Below are 20706 nucleotides of genomic sequence, written 5' to 3'. Positions count from 1 at the left end.
CCATGCCTGACTAATTTTGTATTTTTAGTAGAGACGGGGTTTCTCCATGTTGGTCAGGCTGGTCTCAAACTCCTGACCTCAGGTGATCTGTCCGCCTCAGCCTCCCAAAGTGCTGAGATTACAGGCATGAACCACTGTGCCCAGCCAGGTTAAACCTATTAAATCAAACCTGTTAATTGTGTTGTTCAAAACAAACACACAAAAAACTACTTGCATGCTTTTGTATTTGAGACTTTTTTTTCCTCTCTCGTTTTTGGAGACAGTGTCTCACTCTGTCGCCCAGGCTGGAGTGCAGCCCTTTTTTCAAGAAAAATATAACCTACTTGAAGGCTGCACAGGACATAGCTTGGAGAAGAGAGAGGCTGAAGGCAGAGAGACCAGTCAGGGATGGGGAAGAGGAGGAGTATAAGCCTTGTCTGAGGAAGAATGCTAGAACGTAGGGGCCTAGGGGGAAAGCAGGGATGGAGGACCACTCTAGATTGGAGGTCTGCTTTAAGCATGTAACAGGGCACCAAGGAAAGATATCTAGTAGGCAGAGGGGTATGTAGGAGAGGCCTGGGTTGCAGTCTTAGGTCTACGCATCATGCTGATGGCTGAAGTCACGTGCAAGGACAAAAATCACTTAAGAGAGTGCAGTGAGAAAAGGGCCAGAAATTGTGGTCTAAGACACTCCTGAATTGTAAATCAGACATTTAGTAAACTGCTCTATTAATACACATATGACTATGTCTCACCTTTTTAAGGATTTATCAGTGGCCTAAGGGGTATGACTAAGTCCTACCTTGCTACCATTGTCAGCCTAGTCCAAAATGTCTGTCCTCCTTCTGTCATCATGCCCACCAGGCATCCCTTGTTCTCTTGGGCATTGTTCAGTGTTCCAGGCCCCTTTTGACTAAGAAGGTAAAACTTAACCCCAAATCAGTTCATCCCAGAGCAGATTATAGCCAGTGGAAAGTGCAGGGGGCAGGTGGCACCACAAACAACCCTGATCTACTTAACTGTTTTGCCTGCCACCTGGCCTGTCCCAGGATGAAGTCATTCCTTTTCAGCATGCAGGTTTCAAAGGGCTGGATTTCTGGGCCGTTCACTGGCCTCACTGCCACCCCACCCAGATGATGGAACAGTAGGACTGTGATAGTGCTGCTGGGGGGAGAGGAGATCACACCCAGGAGGGGCTGAGGTTAGACAGCAGGAAGGACTTTGCTGGTTTCACCTGGGCAAGATTATATGAGAGGTCAATGTCCCAGGAGGCTTGGGATCCCCGAGGATGTGAAAAGAGAAGACAAGAGTTGTGTCCAAAATAGGGGAGGAAGGTGGACCACATTTGCATTATGGTGCCACACCACATGATGCCTTGTATTTTTCCGTTCCCTTCACTGACTGGGAACTCTCACAGGGAGCGGAGAGAGAGAAGAGAGAGAAATATAATTATATTTACCTAGTGCTTTGCAGCTTACAGAATATTTTTCCATCCTTTAACCTTTCAGATTAAATTTTCTGGAGTAAAATGAGCATAGCAATAGTCATCACTTTACAGGGTTATTGGGAAATCAGATAAGGCTATATAAGACAGTGAGTACAGGGGTGGCTGGACCAAGTAGCATTGTTATTCACTATCTCAGTGAATAACAAGTTTCACGACCCACGCGGTTGTCAGGGCAAGTGTGACTATCCCTGCCTTACAGATGAGTGGCGCCGCGACGGAACGAGCCTGGCTCAAGGTCACCCGGACACGGGGCAGTGGCGTGGGTCTGTCTGACACGCAGTCTGGTCACCCACCCGCCAGGACGCAGAAGCGCAGAGGAGTGGGGCCGGGTGCCCGCCAGGGGGCGCGCGGGCCGGGTGACGTCACCCGCTCTGCTCCTCGCGGCGGGATCGGGCAGGGGCCTGGTCCCCGTCGCCCCTCTCGCCGCCCCCAGCCTCACGGTTCTCGGCTGTCCGCGGAGCTTAGGGACCCGCGTGGTGGTTCACGCTGGAAATATCTGGAGTAGGAGAAGTGAGGCTTGGGTCTCGAAGCTTCCGGGGACTGGAGATGCGGGGTAGGGGAATGAACGCAGGTGGGAAGGAGCCTGGAATAGGCTAGGTGGGGGAACGTGGGGTGCAGGGAGGGCCATCCAGAGGCTCATCCTGGTAACTGATGGCGCCACGTTGCTCTGGGGACCTCACCTCCTGCATCCATGCTCTCCCGCACTTAATTTCCTTAAGTCAACACATATGTCATCCCCTTGTAAGGACAAGGAGGCGGGGCCTAGGGGAGGAGTGACTAATCCGGGATCACAGCTGGTACGGGGCAAGCCCAGGAGAGAGGACAGAGGCCTTCGTGGGGCCCTGCTGACTCACAATTAGCAGTCACCCTGCAGTCTGGTGCCAGAATGCCAACTTGTCACTTCCAGCGAGCACCAGGACTGCCAAGGCTGCAGAGGGCTCCGAGTGGGCACGTCCTCTCCCTGACAGCATCTACACAGGAAGCCAGGTCATACCGAGATGGGCTGGAGGGGTCCAGCCCGGACATAGGGCCATTGATGAGGTTGGGGCCACAGGGAGTTGGGCTCTGCCCATTTCCACCCTCAGTGCCAACCTGCCCCAGGAAACAGTTGGTCCCCAAGGGGTTTGGGGGAACACTGCCAACCTGGCCTCTGAGTCAGATCTGCTGGCTGACCTGGGAACTGCCACTCTTCCTGTGTGTGAAGACTTGGCTTCCAGGCAGGGCTTGCTGGACAAACAGGCCTATTTCCTTAAGGTGACTGTATTTTTCTGTTTACATCCATTTTGAATTACTATCATAGTTTAATTCTAGTTAAACTTTAATTGGTGGCCGGGCGCGGTCATGCCTGTAATCTCAGCACTTTGAGAGGCAGAGGCGGGCAGATCATGAGGTCAGGAGTTCGAGACCAGCCTGGCCAACATGGTGAAACCCCGTCTCTACTAAAAATACAAAAAATAGCCAGGCATGGTGGTGCATGTCTGTAATCCCAGCTACTCAGGAGGTGCAGGCTGCAGTAGATCTTGGTGGGGCCAAGATCACGCCACTGCACTCCAGCTTGGGTGAGAGCGCAATACTCCATCTCAAAAAAAAAAAAAAACTTTGGCCAGGCACGATGGCTCATGCCTGTTATCCCAGCACTTTCGGAGGCCAAGGCAGGAGGATCACCTGAGGTCACCTGAGACAAGCCTGACCAACATGGTAAAACCCCATCTCTACTAAAAATACAAAATTAGCCAGGCATGGTGACGCATGCCTGTAATACCAGCTACTTGGGAGGCTGAGGCAGAATTGCTTAAACCCAGGAGGCGGAGGTTGCGGTGAGCTGAGATCGTGCCATTGCACTCCAGTCTGGGCAACAAGAGCAAAACTCCGTCCCACCTCCAACCGCCAAAAAAAACAAAAAACAAAAAAACAAAAAAAAACTTTAATTGGAGTTCTCCTGTCGCACGTTCTCCCAGCCCTGGCTTTATATTGCCTCCACCATGGTCTTTCCATATTCATCTCGAAGAATAGATATACAGATACATTCTGACTCATAGATTATACCTGAGGCTTCATATCTATTTTCCAGGATGGCTAATTTACTACGGCTCTTAGCTTTTCAACTGTTTAAAGCCCCAACATTTCATCATAAAAGATTAAACAAGAGTGACATTCCTGTGTTGCAATGGCAGCCACTCCAGGGACAGCAACTGAATATTGACTGTTTTGAGCAGAAATGTGACATGGAAGGTGATGACCAGCAGCAAGTGAAGGCAGCCAGGGATACCTGGATTTTCATGCTGAGCCCTCTCTACCTTACAGGCAGCAAGGTGCTAGCAGGAAAGTGGAGGACCCAGGGGCCTGCGAGCGCCCACTTGGGGTCGGGAGCCATCCCTGCAGCTGGGTGGGCAGGAGACCTAGGAGCTGCTTTTCCTAACCTCCTCACCCCTTCCAGGTTTACCTGTGAAAACACTGAGGTCAGGAGAATGAAAAGACTGACATTTTTTAGCATTTGTGTTTTAAAATTTTGGGGAGTAAATATTCTAGTAATTTCCTTCAACATCAATTTAAGTACAGGAAGGGAGAAAGGAACTGTATCCTTAATAGTTTTTCCTCTCAAATCAGTGCTGGGGTTGAGAGGAACCTACTTAACATCCCCATCTCTATCCCAGGGTCACAAGCAAGGCATGCTACCACACGGCTGGAGTGGGGCGTGGGACGACTGGAGATGAATTCCGCCTTGAGATACGCACGTGCTGTCAAGCCACTATTTTCCAAGTACCTCTGGGAGGCAGGAATGACATAGCTTGAAAAGCCAAAACAGGAGTAAAAAGTACACCTTAACCTCAAAAACATGGCAGTGTGGTAGCTGGAGTAAGATAAGAACATGATGGAAAAGTCACAGAATTATGAAAGCTCTGAGATGCAAAGAAATTGCACAAACTGGCTGTTGGTGGTGGAGGATCAGAAAACGCTCAGGACACAGGCGCATGCTCCAGAGAGCATCAGCACCTGCTAGATTCGCTTTCAGATTATTCTTGTGGCCATGTGTGAGATGGGCTGGAAGAGACCTGGAAGTCCCAATGGGCCAGGCAGAAGGTGGTAAAGCAACTTCAGGAAGAAATACAGAATCCTGAGGCACTGCTGGTGCTGAGGAAGGAAACCAATAGGGTTCTTTGGGGTTGGGTACAACGGGAGGACTGAGGACAAGAAAGAGCTCAGGTTTGTATGTTTAGCTTGACTCACTGCCAAACAGCACTGCAGACTGGGGGAAGGATACTCAGGGAACCCCTCAGCTTTTGAGCCTGATCCAAAAGGAATACCTTGTTTTCCAGCACCGCAGATAAACACTCTGGTCTGACAAATGATTAATAGCATATGAACTTCAGTCCCCAGTTCCCAGTGCCCTGGTATACTTAGCTACCCCATTAGGGCTTCAGAGCTCATCAAAGAGCCTTAAAAATGCGCTAACAGCCCTTAATGAGGCCTGAAGTTCTCAATTAAATTAAACTCCAGTGAGAAAGGAAGCGCTGACAAAGGTGCCAACTCTGTAGCCATCTGCTGGCCAGGGCTGAGTGAGCAGCCTGCGCTGAGAATTCAGGAATGTCTTCTGCTTTCTGGGAGGAGTCTGAGACTTGTGGGAGGGTAGGGAGTGCAGATTGCAGGGGTGCTGCACTGTGGCCAGAGCTCTGGTCTCACTTCCAGTGAGGTCATTCTTGAGATGGGGGTCCCAGTGGTAGGGCCTTCTCCACTAAGACACTCATAGTTCCATATCAACCCACCCCTCCCTAGGCCAGAGTTTGTGTTGAGAAGGGAAAGGTTGGTTTCTCTGTGCAGACACACAGGCCCCTTGTTCCCCAGGAAGTCTGGCAGGCTGAGCTTTGGTGTCAGGGCTGGGTGCCAGGTAGGGGAGAACCCTCAGGCCTCGGCCTCTTCCTGCCTGGTGGTGTGGGAGTGCGGCCAGGAGCTGGCCAGTTTTGTAGAGTTCATTGCTGGGGCTGGGGACAGAGTGGAGGGGCTGGCAGTGAAGACAAAGGAAAGATGGGGAGCTATCTCCATCCTCTGTCCTATGAAAGAAAGAATGAAGCAGCAAAGAAAAACCCGTTCTTTCTCAGTCTTGGCTAACAGTCTTGGTGTTCTGGTTCCAGGCCTGTCCCTCCCCTGTGGCCCCAGCAGGGGGCATTGCAGCCCCTCTGAGGCCAAGAGGACTACTCCCCCCTCCTGCCCCTTGGACCCAGGTCCAGTCCTGGCCAGGGCCCAGCTGGGTCATGCTCATCTCCCAGACTCAGGCTGCCAGCCCTCTACCCACTCCAGGGCATGAAGCCACGGCTGGAGGACACAGGGAGCCATGGAGAAAAAAACAAGAAAGGTTTATTTAAATCAGAGAGCCTCTGAAGGCACCTGGTTTCTGTCAAATATATTTTTTAAAAAGGCAGTAACGTGGCAACTATACAGGGTGCATGATGGGTAGGAACTGGGCATGGGGAGCTGGGAGGGGGACATGGAGAGAACACAGAGGAGGCGGCGCAGGGGAGAATGGGGTATATCAGGTCAAACCATACAACGGTCAGACCCAGCTCCTAGCCACTCCGGGACAGGCAGACAGTCTGACAGACACGGACACAGACACACAGACACATACACAGAGACACACGTGTTCTCCAAGCCCAACAGCCTCCACTGGCCTGCACAAGCAGGGATCAGTCAGAGCCAAGAGTGGATAAACTCAAGCAGATGCCGAGGCTACACCCCGTCCCTCGACTCTGGGCCCCAAGCCCACCATGTCCCCACTGTCCGTCCAAAGCCTCCCTCCCCAGGGCCTGGAGATCCAGGCCCAGCACACGCCGTGGAAAGCAGAAGTCAGTTAGAAGAAAAAACCGCCAGACCACTCAGGATCACCCCTGGCAGAAGGAAGGGGCAGGAGGCAGACAGGGAGGGAGGCAGGCAGTCCTTCTGTCCATCCTTTGTCACACAATTGCCCGGAACAGGAAGGAGAAAATAGCCCCCAGTGCCAGACCCAGACACAGGAAGAAGGCCATGATGGCTCCTGCGGTCTCTGCCTCAGCCGGCTTCACTTTCCTAAGTGGGGAAGGAAGGGCAAGGCTACCTCAGAATGGCTGTACCCCAGCCCAGAGCCTCTGGGTGGAAGGAGGGGTGCGGTGGGGCAACTTGACTGTCGAACCTCATTCTGCTGATCAACCCATCCTAGCTGCCTAACCCCAACCTGGCTTCTCCTCCTTGAGGGAATGTGTATGGTAGGGTTGTCTTTCGCTCCTTCCTGCGAGCCCGTCTCCACCTCCACCCAAGTAAGCCTGGACACCCCCCTCCACTACAGTCACTATCCCCTCAGCCTAGGAGCCCCTCCTGAGCCATCTCTCCTCTCAGCTCTGGAAGCAGGGACTCTGCTTTTGCCCTCCCTCTACTGAGTGTCCCCCACTGGAACTCTAGATCCTGTCTGATGCCACCAAGTTCCCTGCCAGCCCTACTCACTTGGGCCCGAAGCACATGCAGAGGCTAGCGAGGTAGCCGTTGGAGAAGGCAAAGGTGGCCATGAAGAAGATGAACCAGGCATCGTGCTCGAAGACCACAGTCAGGTAGCGGCGGGGCTTGATGTTGCACAGCAGCAGCAGCGGCACAAACACCAGCCGGGCCAGCACCAGGCTTGGCAGCCAGCGGCTGTCCTTCCCAGGCTGTGGGCACCAGGCAGGGCCTCAGCCCAGGCTGCCACCCCAGGGCACAGCCAGGCCCCCAAGGATCCATCTGGGGCCCCTCAGGACCTGAACTGAAACCTCAAAGCCTGGTTCTCCTTAGGGGGTTACTCTTGAAAGGGGCATGGTGGAGCCTTCTGGAGTGCTGGAAATATTCTACATCTCGATCTGGGCAGGTGTGTGTGTGTGTGTGTGTGTATATATATATATATATATATATATTCATTAAGTTGTACACTTAAGACTTGTACTTAATGCCTCGACTTTAAAACAAATGGTCCCCTTACTACCATGCTTTCTTGGGTTCCCTCTCTGGGTCCAGGCTGGACTCTTACTTCCCACAGGGGCCTGGGGCCCTCTTCCTCCACTTACCCACATGAATACAGCTGTGAGGCTCCGGCCCAACCAGTCAAAGATATTGAAAGTCAAGAAACAGGACACAGGAATGAAGTAACGTTCTGGAAGAGGAGATGAACGGGTGGTTATCAGGCGCACAGAGGCAGGTATAGCAAGCCTAACCTTCACTGGGCCTCAGCTTCCCCAACAGTAAAATGGAGAAGATGCTTCCAGCCCAGGGAAGGGCAAATGGACCCAGGAAACGGAGAGAAGGTGACCCAGGCTCCCTCTCTTCCCCACTTCCAGCCCAGCTCAAGATCCTGTCTGTTCCCATCCTGGGAACCTGTGGCATCCTCACCCCAGGTGCTGCTGCCTGCGATGCTGGACTTGACCTCAACCGTCACGGCTGGAAACATCCCAATGGTGATAGTGAAGATGAAGCAGACAGAGAAAGCCAGGACTGAGATCTAGATAGAAGGGGTAGAGTCACCCAAGTGCCTGTGTCTTCATGGTGGTTGTGCATTAAAGAACCACGAATCCAGGCCAGGCGTGGTGGCTCACACCTGTAATCTCAGCACTTTGGGAGGCCGAGGTGGGTGGATCACCTAGGTCAGGAGTTTGAGACTAGATTGACCTGGCGAAACCCTGTCTCTACTAAATACAAAAAATTAGCCGGGCATGGTGGCATATGCCTGTCATCTCAGCTACTTGGGAGGCTGAGGCAGGAGAATCACTTGAACCTGGGAGATGGAGGTTGCAGCGAGTGGAGATTGCACTGTTGCACTCCAGCCTGGGCAACAAGAGTGAAACTGTCTCAAAACAAAAAAAAGGAACCACGAATCCCCACCCCGGCATGCACGCATGGGCACGCACGCACACACAAAAGAATCCAGGAGTGGCCACTCTCAGGTCAGAAAGGGAGGAGATGGGTGGCAGGGGGAGGGAGCAAAAGGAGGAGAGAAAGAGGACAAGGGGTAGAAGGTAGAATAACCTCCCCTATGTACATTTTTCAGGATGGCTTTGATAGAGTGGCTTTCGTTGGTGGGCTGAGAGTTGGAGACTGAAACTCCGGACTCCTCTTTGCCTGCTCTTGGCTCCTCTCCTGCGGGGTGGAAGAATCTCCAAGTTGTGGGGAGGACAAAGCAACAGAAGACAACACAAACATTCCCCAAAAGGGCTGGGATTACTTGAAAGTAGACACCTCCTTAACCAGTCCCAGCTGTACCCTAACCCTAACCCAGACCTCGCCTCCAAATCCCTACAGCTCAAGTTCCGGGGGCCTGGCCGCTCCCAGGAGCCTCAGGTCATATTATTCCTCACTCAGGAATCTGAAATTGCTTCCCATTGCCTTTAGTCCAAACACCTCAGACATTCAAGGTCATCCAGGATCTGCCCCCATTTTATCATTGCCGGCCCTTATTTCCTATTGTCCCCTTCTCCCCACCCTAGTCCTTCGGTCCTCCTCTGGCTCAGGGCTGCTAGCTAACACGGTGCACTCATCTTTGTTCTCTTTGCTCATGCTATCCCCCGCCTGGTATACCATCCTCCACCCCAGCTTCCTCAGGCTCTTCGGACCTTTGCTAATGAGGTCCAACTTGGTCTCCTGCTCCCCGGGTCCTTCAAGCTTGAGCTGCTGGTAGTAGCGGTAGAATTCCTATCAAGTAAGGGAGACGGGGGAGGTGGATTCAGAGGCAGAATCTCCAGAATCCCAGCCTCCTCCAGGTTTTGTCCTCAGAACACCCGTGGTCTGGAACCCCAGATCCCTATACCCCAAACCCCAGCTCCCTCCATCTACTCACCAGGCGGGGCAGGCCCAGGTAACAGATGATGGTCAAAATGATAACAGCACAGGCTGTGATAAAGTAGCCGAAGGCACTTTCTGATAGCTCCGAGCCACCTGGGGTGGTGTCAGTGATCAGAGACAGGCCCAATCCCCTGTCCCCACCACACCAGGGCACTGGGCAGGTAGACAGCCGGACTTACTGGCAATAGCGCAGATCATGGCCACAGAGGCGAAGAAGCCTGCTAGGCCCTGGCCGCTCATGATGGGGGCTGTGTAGCTGGCAGGCAGAAGTCCAGCCAGACCGAACAGGCTGCCCTGCAGGATGGCACCAAACGCTGGGGAAACAGGGTGGGCATGAGCAGGGGAGCTGGGGCTGGCAGTTGGGGGTGCCCAAGAAGACAGGTCCCTGTCATTCCTACTTTACTCTCGGTGAGCCTTGAGGCTGAGCTGCCCTTCCCTCTGCCCCCCTCCCAGCCCTGGTCCAGGCCCACTCAGGCCTCTGAATCCCAACTGCGCATAGCATCCACTCCCTCCAGGCGGAGGCTGGGCTTCCCTCTGGCTAACAGTGGGTCTGAAAGAGTGGGGGTAGTTGGGCACGCCTCCTCCCACAGGCCTACTCCTGGCCCAGCTTACAATTAATGAGCACGATCTTGATCATGGTGATGACAAAGAAGGGCAGAGCATCCAGCTGCACCTTCACCAGGATGGCAGTGATCAGAAACACCAGCAGAATGGCCACCAGGCTGCCCAGGATCCGTACGGACTGGGGGATCCTGGCGGGAGAGGCCAAGGGTGGCAGAGACAAGTGAGCAAAGCTGGGGCTCAGCCAAGCGGGTGCAGGACACAGTGACGGTCAGGCTGGGGGCTGGGGAGGGGGTGGGCACTCACCTCTGATGCAGGAAGGAGTTGAGGTAGGTGAATAACAGCAGGGGCAGCATGGCACATAGGGTCATGACATTGTTGAAGATGGCACTGAGAGAGTTCCGCTCAGGCAAGGGTGCTGCAGGGGCGGCTGACGCCTGGGTGTCCTTGCTCAGTTCAGCAGTGACCAAGGACACATTCTGGGACATGTCCAGGCGGTTTGTGAAATACTGCAGGGGTTGCAGAGAGGAGTGTTGAAATCTCTCTCCCTGTGCCTACCAGCACAGAGTCAGATCCTGCAGGCACAGTGGGCAATGCCCCGTGGAGCCCAGTCCCTCCAGCCTCACCTGAGTGGCCGTCATGAAAAAATTCCACGGGAGCAGCGTTCCCAGACCCAGCATGAAGAAGATAAGCCAGACAGCTTTGTATCTGCGATGGAGGAGGAAAGAGGAGCCAAGTGACGCACCATCCTGCCCCACTCCACGATGAGCCCCAGGGAAGCCCCTGTCCGTCGTCAGTGTCTCTAGGTCCCAGGGCACAGGGCATCTGTGTTTGTGTCCATCTGCATGTGTCCTCTTATGGGAGTGGGGGGAGAAAAGGGTACATGGCTCGTTGGAATTCGGGGTGGGGATGGGGTCAGAGTCATAGGACCGAATGGCATGGCTGACAGGACTACGGTTATCAGCCCTGGAAGGCTTGGGGGACTCTGCAGGCTGGGAACCAGTGTGACCCACACATCTGGAGATGGTTTTGGAAATCCTGCCGAAGGGCAGGGGGGCGGGTGGATGAGTGAGAAAGCAAACAGCCAGTGTCTTCCACCCCCACCAGGCAGGCTGGAAGTAATTACGCTGTCTGGTCAGGGACTGTGTCGCTCCCCAGAGAGGATTCTGAAGTTGAGAAACTCCCACACTATTCTGCACCTACAGGGGCAGGCGGGCAGGGTGCCTCAGGGCCGCTGTGAAGAGAAGGCCTTACAGCTGTTTCCTTCCTGGCCAAACAGAACTTTGTAGTTCATACCACCCAGGGCAGGCCAGGAGGTATGGGGGCCACTGGAAGTCATCTGGGCCTCAGGGTATAAATAAGGGCCGCCCACCTTTGGCCAGGGCAATGCCCCAAGCCCTATACCTCAAGGCCCTTCCGGGTCAGGCCAGCTTCTCCCAGATAGGCCTTGCCTGAAAGCTGAGTAACCCCAGCCCGGCCCATGTAGATCTCCAGTTGGGTTTGCACACCCTCCCCAGAGCCAACACCAGCTCTCTTCAGAGATGGCAGGGATACAGCCCAAGGCAGTGAGAAGACAGGCCTGGCCAGAGTGCAGGAGCCTGGACCGCTGGCAGGCCTCACACAGGGATGGCGTGGTGAGCGCACCACGTGAGCAGGTCTGAGTTAATGCAACTGCAGCCCCCCAACCCTCTCACATACACGCTTCCCTTGGAGAAGCTACAGGCTTGGTTCGGAGGCCCAGAGCAGAAGGAAAAACTCCCAAAGTCACATAGGACAGAGGATCGGGGTGGGAGGGGGGCGCTGGGAAATGACTGAGCTGTGCAATAAGGCAAATGGAGACGGCGAGGGCTTCAGGGAACTGCCCACAGGAGAGCGGAGGTGGGGACAGAATGGGCAGGCAGCCTGGGAATGGAGCACAGGAGGCAGGGAAGCACCCTGGACTTACTGCCATGCCTCCTTAAATTCCCTTACTTCTAGATCCACTTCCTGGGAAGTGGATACTTTTAGCTCTATTTTACAGGTGGAAAAACAGTCCCAGAGAGATTAAGCTACATGCTCAAAGCCCCCACAGGCACAAGTGGCCTAGTTTCATAGCCTTTGGCACAGGAGGGAGATGGGGTGGGTAGGGCAGACATGATGGGTTTCCGGGGCCTGAGTTGGAGGGAAGGACAGAGCCTGATGCTTTGAAGGAGCTTTGGATCTCAGGCGTCACTTCCTCAGCCTTCTTGGGTCCCAGATCCCTTTGAGAAACTGAATTAAGCTACAGCCTCTTCTTCCAAAATACATATTCACAGTCATAACTGCAAGTCTAACTTGATTGGGAGTTCACAGGCTCCAGAGGCGGAGAATTGAGAGGAAGATGAGATCAAGAACCAGGGTGGGCCAGGTCATCTAAGGCAGAGGCCCCAGGGCGGTTCTGCCAGATGTGCATTGGAAGGAGGGGTGCAGCCAAGTATCTCCCCACAGTGGTGGCGGGAGGAGCCGGAAGCCGCTAACTGGCTGGAGAGCAACAGTGGAAACACAGACAGGCCAGGGAAGGACTGCTGCCCACGTACCCTGCCCTTCCCACAGACACCCCAGCCAGCACCCAGCCAAGGCACAGGGGGTCCCGCCCCTGATGCAGACCTGACTCATAGCTACCTGGCTGGAAGGCCAGTCAGCAGTGGCAATCCCCAATTCCAAAGGACACCACACCCGGCTCTGGCTCCCTAAAAACCCATTCCCTGGATCCACAGCCCAGCCCCTTACCCCTTACCTGTCCTGAGGCTGGTGACTGGTTGTCATGGCGATGGTGTTCTCGGTTTTCCCTGGCTGACAGCTCCCTCCCTCGGGGGCCTGCTGGGGGCAGGAACAGTGTAAGGCCCCGTCTTGGCCCTGCCACGGGCCTCCTCAGGCTCTTAGGGGGAGAGGGGGCAGGGCTGACAGAACAGGCCAGTCGAGGAGTCCAGTGAGACCCCCTCTGTACCCTGCCCTTCAGGACCACTCAACTTGACCCCCACCCAGCCCCCTGGCCCAGCAGGCCAGTCCTGCGCGGCCCCCCTGCCTGCTCAGACTCTACCTGGCTCCCTGCCTGGCCGCTGCCACCGCTATTTTTATCCAGCAGCCGAAGCAGTTTATAAGCTGGGAAACAGGAGGGTGGAGAGCAGGAGGGAAGGAGGAGGAAAGATGATGGGAGGGAGGGAAAGACAGTCAAAGAAGGCAGGCAAGAGGACGAGAGGGGTCAGGGACAGTGATGACAAGGGAAGGAGGGAGACAAATGGAGGAGACACAGCAAAGAGGTCGGGGGAGGAGGAGGAAGGACACAGAACAGGCAGATCTGCAGCAGCTGCGACAACAGCGATCATAACTGAGGCCAAACCAGAGGCTCCTCAGGCCCCTCTCGGCAAGTCTGGTCTCTCCACCCTCCCTGGGGAGCCCCTGGATTCATGGCTAGAGTGAGGTTGTCCTCTCCTGGAGGCATCCCAGATTCCAGCCTCTCTGCTGTTGGCACCTTAACCTTTCTTTCCAGCCACTGCCCAGGGGCTTCCTAGTTGCTGGCCGGTTTTCCAGGAACATATTTCATAATGGATGTGGGGGCATAGCCCTTCACCCTCCCCCCTCCGACCCCAGGGTCACCTAGTCCTCCCTTAGTTCCTCTCTCAGTCACAGGCTCCTGTCCTCTTCCCCTTTCTAAGAGCGACCTTGAAAAGAAGATTGGAGGGGTGGATCCCAAAGCTCCTCTCCTTCTCCCTCAGCGTCCCTCTCCTGCTCCCCACTCATGTAGGGGGAGACCCCCTGGCACCAGCAGATTAAACAGCTTTTCCCACTGGATGGCATAGGAAGCCAGGCAGATGTGCACTGACACATCCCCCACACTCAGGCCTAGCTGGGCCCAGGCCTTGCTGTTTGGGGTGAAAGGACAGCTTCCCCTCCCTCCCTTTCTGGGCACTCACCAGGTGCCCAGACTGGCCAGCAGAAGGGTCAGAGCAGAGCAAGCCTGGGCAGTCCCTAGGTGGTGCTCCTAGTTCAGGCTCAGGCAGCGGGCCTTGTCCACGGGCTCCTGGGTGCGGATCCAGAATGAAAAAGGTGGCACAGGGCGTATCAGGAGAGAGTCCCTCAGGCTTCATGGGGCCCCATTCTGAGAAGCCTTGCAAGCAAAGAAGCAGAAGCACACCCAGGAGATAAAAAGCCACCCCTGTCGCTCGGGAGATAAGAGAACAGGGAGTCTCAGCAGGGGAGCTCTCACAGGTGCAGCATTGCTTCTGGCCCCACTCAGACAAACAGAAGCAGCTGGGCACCATGAGACCTTCCATGGGCTCTCCCACCTCCCTGTAGTGCCTCTCAACCCTCCCCAGGGAAACTCCAAGCTCTCAGAGGTCCTCCTCAGCCCCTCAGCCCCACACCTCCAGATGGAGGCAGAAGGATTCCTCCAATCACGCCTTCGACAAATATTTACTGAGGACCTCTGCATGCTAGCCAGGCACTGTCCTAGGCACCAGAGGGGTGAATAATCATATTTACATTTTCTAGAGAGAGGAAGGCAAGAGGGCATTACTGGGGTGGGGGTGGGGGAAAGCCTCAGGTCTCAGGTTTTCTCTTTTTTTTTTGAGACGGAGTTTTTGCTCCTGTTGCCCAGGCTGGAGTGCAATGGCATGATCTCAGCTCACTGCAAATTCTGCCTCCCAGGTTCAAGTGATTCTCCTGCCTCGGCCTCCCAAATAGCTGGGAATACAGGCTCCTGCCACCACGCCCAGCTGATTTCTGTATTTTTAGTAGACTCGGGGTTTCACCATGTTGACCAGGCTGGTTTCGAACTCCCAACCTCAGGTGATCCACCCACCTTGGCTTCCCAAAGTGCTGGGATAACAGGCATGAGCCACTGAGCCCTGCCTAGGTCTCAGGTTTTCTACTAGGTAGTAGGGACTCTTCCTCTAGGTTCTTACTTCATACCCGCATACCCTGTACTCCACTCCACAGGCAAGATTCCTGGCAGTTAAGAGCAGGTGCAGCTTCAAAGCAGATGGGGGCCTGGGGTGGGGAGAATAGCTCCTGTTCTCCTGGGTAAAACTGGCTTAGGCTTAGAGAAGAAGTATTTATTTCTTCCCTGTCCCCCTGCTACACCCCTGCTCTCTCTGTTCTCAGGAGTCCCCATACCAGTCCTGGGCACAATTCAACTCCAGCCCTCTCCTCCTGCCCATATCCTAACATTCAGCTGGCCAGCCTTCGTGTTTTGCTCTTGTCTGCCTTCGCCCAGCGCCAAACAGGGATCTGATACCAGCTCAGAGCATCTGGTGTCCCTCCAACTATGCCTTGGCCTGCTGAGGTGGGCCCCTGAAAGCAGCCACCAAGTTGAGTACCTCCCTGCCTCCAGACTCCCAACACCTCTCCTGCAATTGTCCACTCCCAGGATCTCATATGGGGCCAGCCACTACCTGCAGATCTCTTGTCTTTTCTTCAGAACCACCCATAAGCTAGTACTAGCACTGAATAGATGGGGCCAGCTGAGGTTCAGAGGGGTTGAGTCACTTGCCTGAAGTCACAGAGCTGGTGAGTGCAGGAGCTAGAATCCGTATTAAATGTTCAAGCTCCTTTTAGAATGGAGAGAGGTATAAAAGCTGCTTCTCAGCTAGCCCTGTAGACTGGGAGGTGGGGGGAACGCTGATTGAACTAAAGGGAAAAATGAGGTGGAGACCAAGATCAATCCCAGCCTGACTTGAGTGTCAGGCACCTCAGTCCCGCCCCATCACACACATCCTGGCATGAGGAGCTTACACAAGCAGGAGGAAAGTTGGAGGGTCTGGAGGCCACCGAGAGGAGTAGGCAAAGGGACTACCACAGGGCTGGAGAGAGACCCCTAAAGGTGTGAGGGCAGGGTTGGAGCCAGCCTTGACCTACGACTGCTCTCTCCTGGTAAGCAAAGCCGAGAAGTGTGTGTCTTCGCCCTCTCATATACCCTCACAGTAAATCAGTAAATGAGGACGTGCGCAGGAAGGAGACGCCAGGGATACGAGTTTAGCCAGTAAAAGACCAGGGTTAAAGAGAGCCCCGCACCTCCGCTCGCGAGCCTCCATCCCCATCCCCATACCCCTCCGCCAGCGCAGTCAGCGGCACGGCCCCTCCCTGATACCGACCAGATCGATCGGGATCACCCGTCCACTCGCCTGCCCCTTGCGGAGGTCAACGTGACCGCAGCCTGTTTTAGGCCCGGGAGCCAGGCCGCCCAGCCCAGCTCGGGTCCCGGTCCCCGCAGTGTCCTCAGGCTCCCTGGCCCGTGCGCGCCACGTGCCGCGCGGCTCCGCACGCTCCGCACTGGGGCCCCACCCGGCGTCCCTTCTCCGGGCTGTGGAGCCGTCAGGCCCGGCCTCCCTGCCCTCCGTGGCAGGCGGGCAGCGGCGTCTTCCGCCCCGGCAGTCCCTAGTCCCCGGCCCCGGGCAGCACCTGCCGCAGAAACACTGCTCCCGCGCTGAGATCCGCGCTCTCTCCCTGCAGCTTCCCGCTCCCGCCGGGGCACATTCAAACCCGCCCTCCGCTGGGCCCGCCCCGCCCCGCCCTGAGCCCACTCCCAACCCCCCGACGCCCGCGGCCCCGCCCCCGGCCCGCCCCTGCCACCCCGCGGCGACTCCGCGCGCTCCGCCGCCCCAACCCCGAGCCGCTGCGCCCCCAGGGCCGCCTGGTCGTGTTATTTCGGTAGATAGGACCTCTTTGAGCCCTGCCACACCAAGGCTGTCCATCGTGTGGGGCACATGGGGCTGGAGGGTACAGCCACACATTAAGGACCTGCGCAGACTCCCATAAAATCCATCTCGGGACTGTTCCATTTACACACCCGCTAGTCAGACCGGCCCCGACGCCCCACGGCCCACTCCACCTCAGATGTTCCGTTATCCCTTCCCAAGCCCTGCCCACGCCGCGCTTCCTCCACACTGCACCTTTTTCCTCCCAGCGCCCTCCCTTTCAACGCCCCCTTCTTTCTTTCAGTCCCCCTCCTCTTCTTTTCCTTCAAAACTGCTTCTGTCCCCACCTCCCATTTTCTGTGACCAGCATGATGGGTTTTCCCATCCCTGACACATCCAGTCCCAGCCACAGACGCGCAAACACCACACCACCCACAACTTTGACTTGGAGGGGTTATGTGCCTCTGCCTGTGCTTGTGTGTGCGCGCGGAGGGGGACAGGGGCAAAGCCCTCCAGCTCCCTCATGATTCACCCTTTCTAAATCCAGCACTTTGGAAAACTGAGGCACAGGTGGGAATGGGAAGAGAAAAAGCCAGGAACAGCCTTACATCCTGAGTGAATCCTATTGTCCCAGCCGTCCTGAGAGGCGGAAGCCTTGCTGAGCACCTCCTCCACTAGCTAAGGAGGAAGGTGTGGGCGTGCTGAGGGGTGGTCCAGCAAGTCCCTCCAAGGGAGGGGGAGGGAGGCCCTCTCTTTGGTCGGGCAATAAATGGGGTGGGGTGGGGGGGCACTCCCTGCCCTTCCAGCAGCGCTCAGTGCTAGAGGATGATCCTAAGGCTGGAAAGGTCCTGAGGAGAAAATCCAACCCACGCTGCCCACCCCATGCCCACTGACCCGAAGGGCTTGTCCCCTAGAGAAGCCACAGACACTGATTAACAATTGGCAGTACCTCACATCATAGGGATAAGGTAGTCCTACCCTGTCCCCAGAGAAACAGGGCCCTAAGGAGAGAGGTGGCTTTTCTAACTAGGGTCAGTGGCTCTCCCCAAGCTACTCCAGAATGGGTGTCCCCAGCCTTCTGTTTCCATGCCCCACAGAGATGACACACATATTCCTTCCCAACCCTCCCCACCCCACCCCCATCCCCCCCATCCCCGCCAGCCCTAACCAGAGGGCAGGAAGATGGGTTTGGGTGGTATTTTTCTAGGCACAGCCCCATGACTTGAGAGTGGCTTCATGTCTGTCCACAACCCCCTAATTCCTGCCCTCATGTTTGTCCAGTCTCTCTCTCTTCCTCTCCTAGACCTCCTCTCCCCTCTGCCTTAGCCCCCTTCCTCGCTCCCCACCCTCCTTTCCTGGTCTCTGGGTCTGTGGGGGTGGCAGGGCTAGTGGTTCAGAAGATCTGCCAGGCATGGCAAGGCTGGTGGCCAGTGGCTGCAGTTGTGTACAAAGGGGGCTGGAGGTGGAAGAAAACTGGAGGGAAGTGGTGAGGGTCTCAGGCCAGACTGGGAAAGGCTGGTTCCTCTCCCCACCCGCACGGGGGCCCTGCCAGCTCGGCGGATGGCAACAGCCAGGGCTGTTATTGTTGGAGAGAAGTCCATCTGGCATCCATCCTGCTGGGCCCCTAGCCAACACCCACACCCCTCTGTAGCCACCTCCCAAGCAGAGGAGGTTGCTGGGTGCCAGGGCCCCCTGCTGGACAGCCTGGGGAGCCCCAACTTACACAGGCCTTACCTGGAGTTTTTCTAGCCAGGCCTTGCCAGCTCTCTTCAGTCTCTGCCTGGTCTTCTGGCCTCTCTCCCTCCTTGAGCTCCCTCAGGTCCCTGTCGAAGGGGTGGGGTGGGAAGGGTTGGTCCTGCTGCACCTCTACTCTACACCTTATTCACCACCCTATATGGGACCGTGGCTTGCCCCAGACTCCCTCCCCAACTTGGCAGGCCCCAAGCATGCCTCACCACCTCACACACAGTCCTCTCTCTCCCCAGGCGTGTGTCCTCTCAGCTGTCACCAACAAGTCATGTGTGTTTGCTGGAAGTGTGTTTGCTTGGCCTGGGGGTTGGTAACCAGCACATGTCTCATGACTGTCTGTGTTCTCAGTTGTGTTTGTGACTGTATCTCCATGGCCTTGTGACAGGGCTGGGGCTAGGGAGAGGCCAGTGAGGCACTTGCCAGGGGTGTAAAATGTAAGGGGGAGCCAAAAAACTTACGAATCAAGATAAATTTTAGGTCAGGAGTGGTGGCTCATGCCCGAAATCTCAGCACTTTTGGAGGCCGAGGTGGGAGGATCACTTGAGCCCAGGAGTTCAAGACTAGCCTGGGCAACATAGTGAGACCCCATCTCTACAAAAAAAATTAAAATAAATTAGCTAGGCATGGTGGCTCGAGCCTGTGGTTCCAGCTACTCCAGAGGCTGAGGCAGGAGGTTCACTAGAGCCCAGGAGGTCGAGGCTGCAGTGAGCCATCATCCTGCCATTGCACTCCAGCCTGGGCAACAGAGCAAGACCTTGTCTGAAGGAAAAAAAAAAAGATACATTTTAATGTAATCAAAGTAAGTTTGTTTTTTTTTTTCTTTGAGATGGAGTCTCACTCTGTCACCCAGGCTGGAGTGCAGTGGCGTGATCTTGGCTCACTGCAACCTCCACCTCCTGGGTTCAAGCGATTCTCCTGCCTTAGCCTCCTGAGTAGCTGGGATTACAGGCGCGTGCCACCACGCCCAGCTAATTTTTGTATTTTTTTTTTTTTTTAGTAGAGACAGGGTTTCACCAAGTTGGTCAGGCTGGTCTCGAACTCCTGACCTTGTGATCCGCCCACCTTGGCCTCCCAAAGTACTGGGATGACAGGCATGAGCCACTGCGCCCAGCCCTTACCAAAATAAGTTTTAATGCAATGTCTACAAATCAAGACTCCATGATGCCAAGTGCAGTGGCTCACATCTGTCATCCCAGCACTTTGGGAGGCCAAGGTAGAAGAATCACTTGAGCTTAGGAGTTCAAGACCAGCCTGGGCAACACAGGGAGACTCTATCCTTTAAAAAAATAAATAAATAAATTAGCCGAGCATGTTGACGCATGCCTGTGGTCCTGGCATTTTGGGAGGCTGAGGTGGAAGGATGGCTGGAGGATGGCTTGAGTCCATGAGGCCGAGGCTGCAGTAAGCTGTGATCGCACCACTGCCCTCCAGCCTGAGCAACAGAGTGAGACTCGGTTTTTGTTTTTTTTAAAAGACTCCATGATGAATAAAACATCAAGATTTTTTAAGTAAAGACAGGTGTGTTCACAGGGTGGGTACTGGCTCAGGGTTCGAGAAGACTAAATGTGGCTGGGGAGTTTGGGGAGGCAGTCATCTAATAATGGCCTTCGAAGGCCCAGAAAAGTGGCCCCGCATCCAGAAACCAAAGATTCTGACTCCCCTGAGACACTGTAGCCCAGCAGGTCCCCCTACTGGCCCCCTGTCCCGCCCGGCAGCGTGAGAACGGCGCAGACCTCGCCCCCACCCCACCCCGCCAGGCCCCCCGGCCCCGCCCCGCGCACCTGCTGAGACTTTGGAGTGAGCATCCGGACTTGGCGGGGGGACGGAAATTCCCAGGCCCGCGGGCCCCTAGTTCTCTCCCTCCTCATCTCGGGGCTGGGGCCATAGCCACGGCTGGAGAGCGCAGCCCGCGCCGGGCCTGACCGGTGTGGGCCGCCGGGCGGAAGAGAGGCTGCAACAGGCAACCCCAGCACCCGCCCAGAGCTCCGCAGCCGGCTGCGTCCAGTCCTTACGGCTCAGGGGCGGGGAGACCAGAGCCGACTCAGTGGGAGGGGCCCGTCGGGCCCGGGACTGGCGGCCGGCGCCTTTGGGCACCCGAGGCTTCGGAAAGGGACGGGGTTAGGGGCCCAGGGACTCGGACCCCCTTCTCTCTGCCCCTCCCCCTAGGTCGCCTCCCTGAGACCTGGGAGCACGTGCATTGGCTTTGAAGACTCCCGAAGGAAGCCGACGGGGTAGTGGGGAGGGACGGCGTGCGGCTGGCAGAAAGCCCCGCAGGGCTGGGGGTGGGGCGCACAGCTCGGGGCTCACTTCTTCCCCAACCAAGCCTTCTGACGGGTGTGGGGAGGGGACGGGAATCCCAACTGGGTCCTGTACTCTTCACTGTCCTCCTCTGAACCTAGACACAGCCCAACATTCACCCAGAGAGAC

General features: G+C 55.8%; 1 protein-coding gene across 11 annotated transcripts; it reads right to left on the bottom strand.

The window, feature by feature from the left end:
* Positions 1–5821: 5821 nt before the first annotated feature.
* On the bottom strand, positions 5822–20220 carry SLC29A1 (solute carrier family 29 member 1 (Augustine blood group)). Of its 11 annotated transcripts, none has more exons than XM_058432560.1 (14): positions 20061–20220; positions 18265–18353; positions 12633–12715; positions 10504–10585; positions 10184–10386; positions 9929–10068; positions 9496–9630; positions 9312–9409; positions 9088–9166; positions 8517–8614; positions 7871–7979; positions 7549–7634; positions 6959–7158; positions 5822–6547 (listed from the first exon to the last, which is right to left on the bottom strand). In XM_058432560.1, the coding sequence occupies exons 3-14, from the start codon at positions 12659–12661 to the stop codon at positions 6436–6438; spliced, it is 1371 nt and encodes a 456-aa protein (XP_058288543.1). In that variant the 5' UTR covers positions 12662–12715; positions 18265–18353; positions 20061–20220; the 3' UTR covers positions 5822–6435. The 11 variants fall into 11 exon arrangements, with proteins under 11 accessions (XP_058288543.1, XP_031997053.1, XP_031997051.1 ...); XM_032141162.2 differs by having other exon boundaries at positions 12633–12712; XM_032141160.2 differs by lacking the exons at positions 18265–18353; positions 20061–20220 and adding exons at positions 13810–13916; positions 16295–16341 and having other exon boundaries at positions 12633–12712.
* Between the last annotated feature and the right edge of the window lie 486 nt (positions 20221–20706).

This window comes from Hylobates moloch, unplaced genomic scaffold, assembly GCF_009828535.3.
Source record: "Hylobates moloch isolate HMO894 unplaced genomic scaffold, HMol_V3 SCAFFOLD_20, whole genome shotgun sequence".
NCBI classification, from domain to species: Eukaryota; Metazoa; Chordata; class Mammalia; order Primates; family Hylobatidae; genus Hylobates; species Hylobates moloch.
Note: the sequence above shows the minus strand (reverse complement) of the source record. Positions and strands in the feature narration are given on the sequence as shown.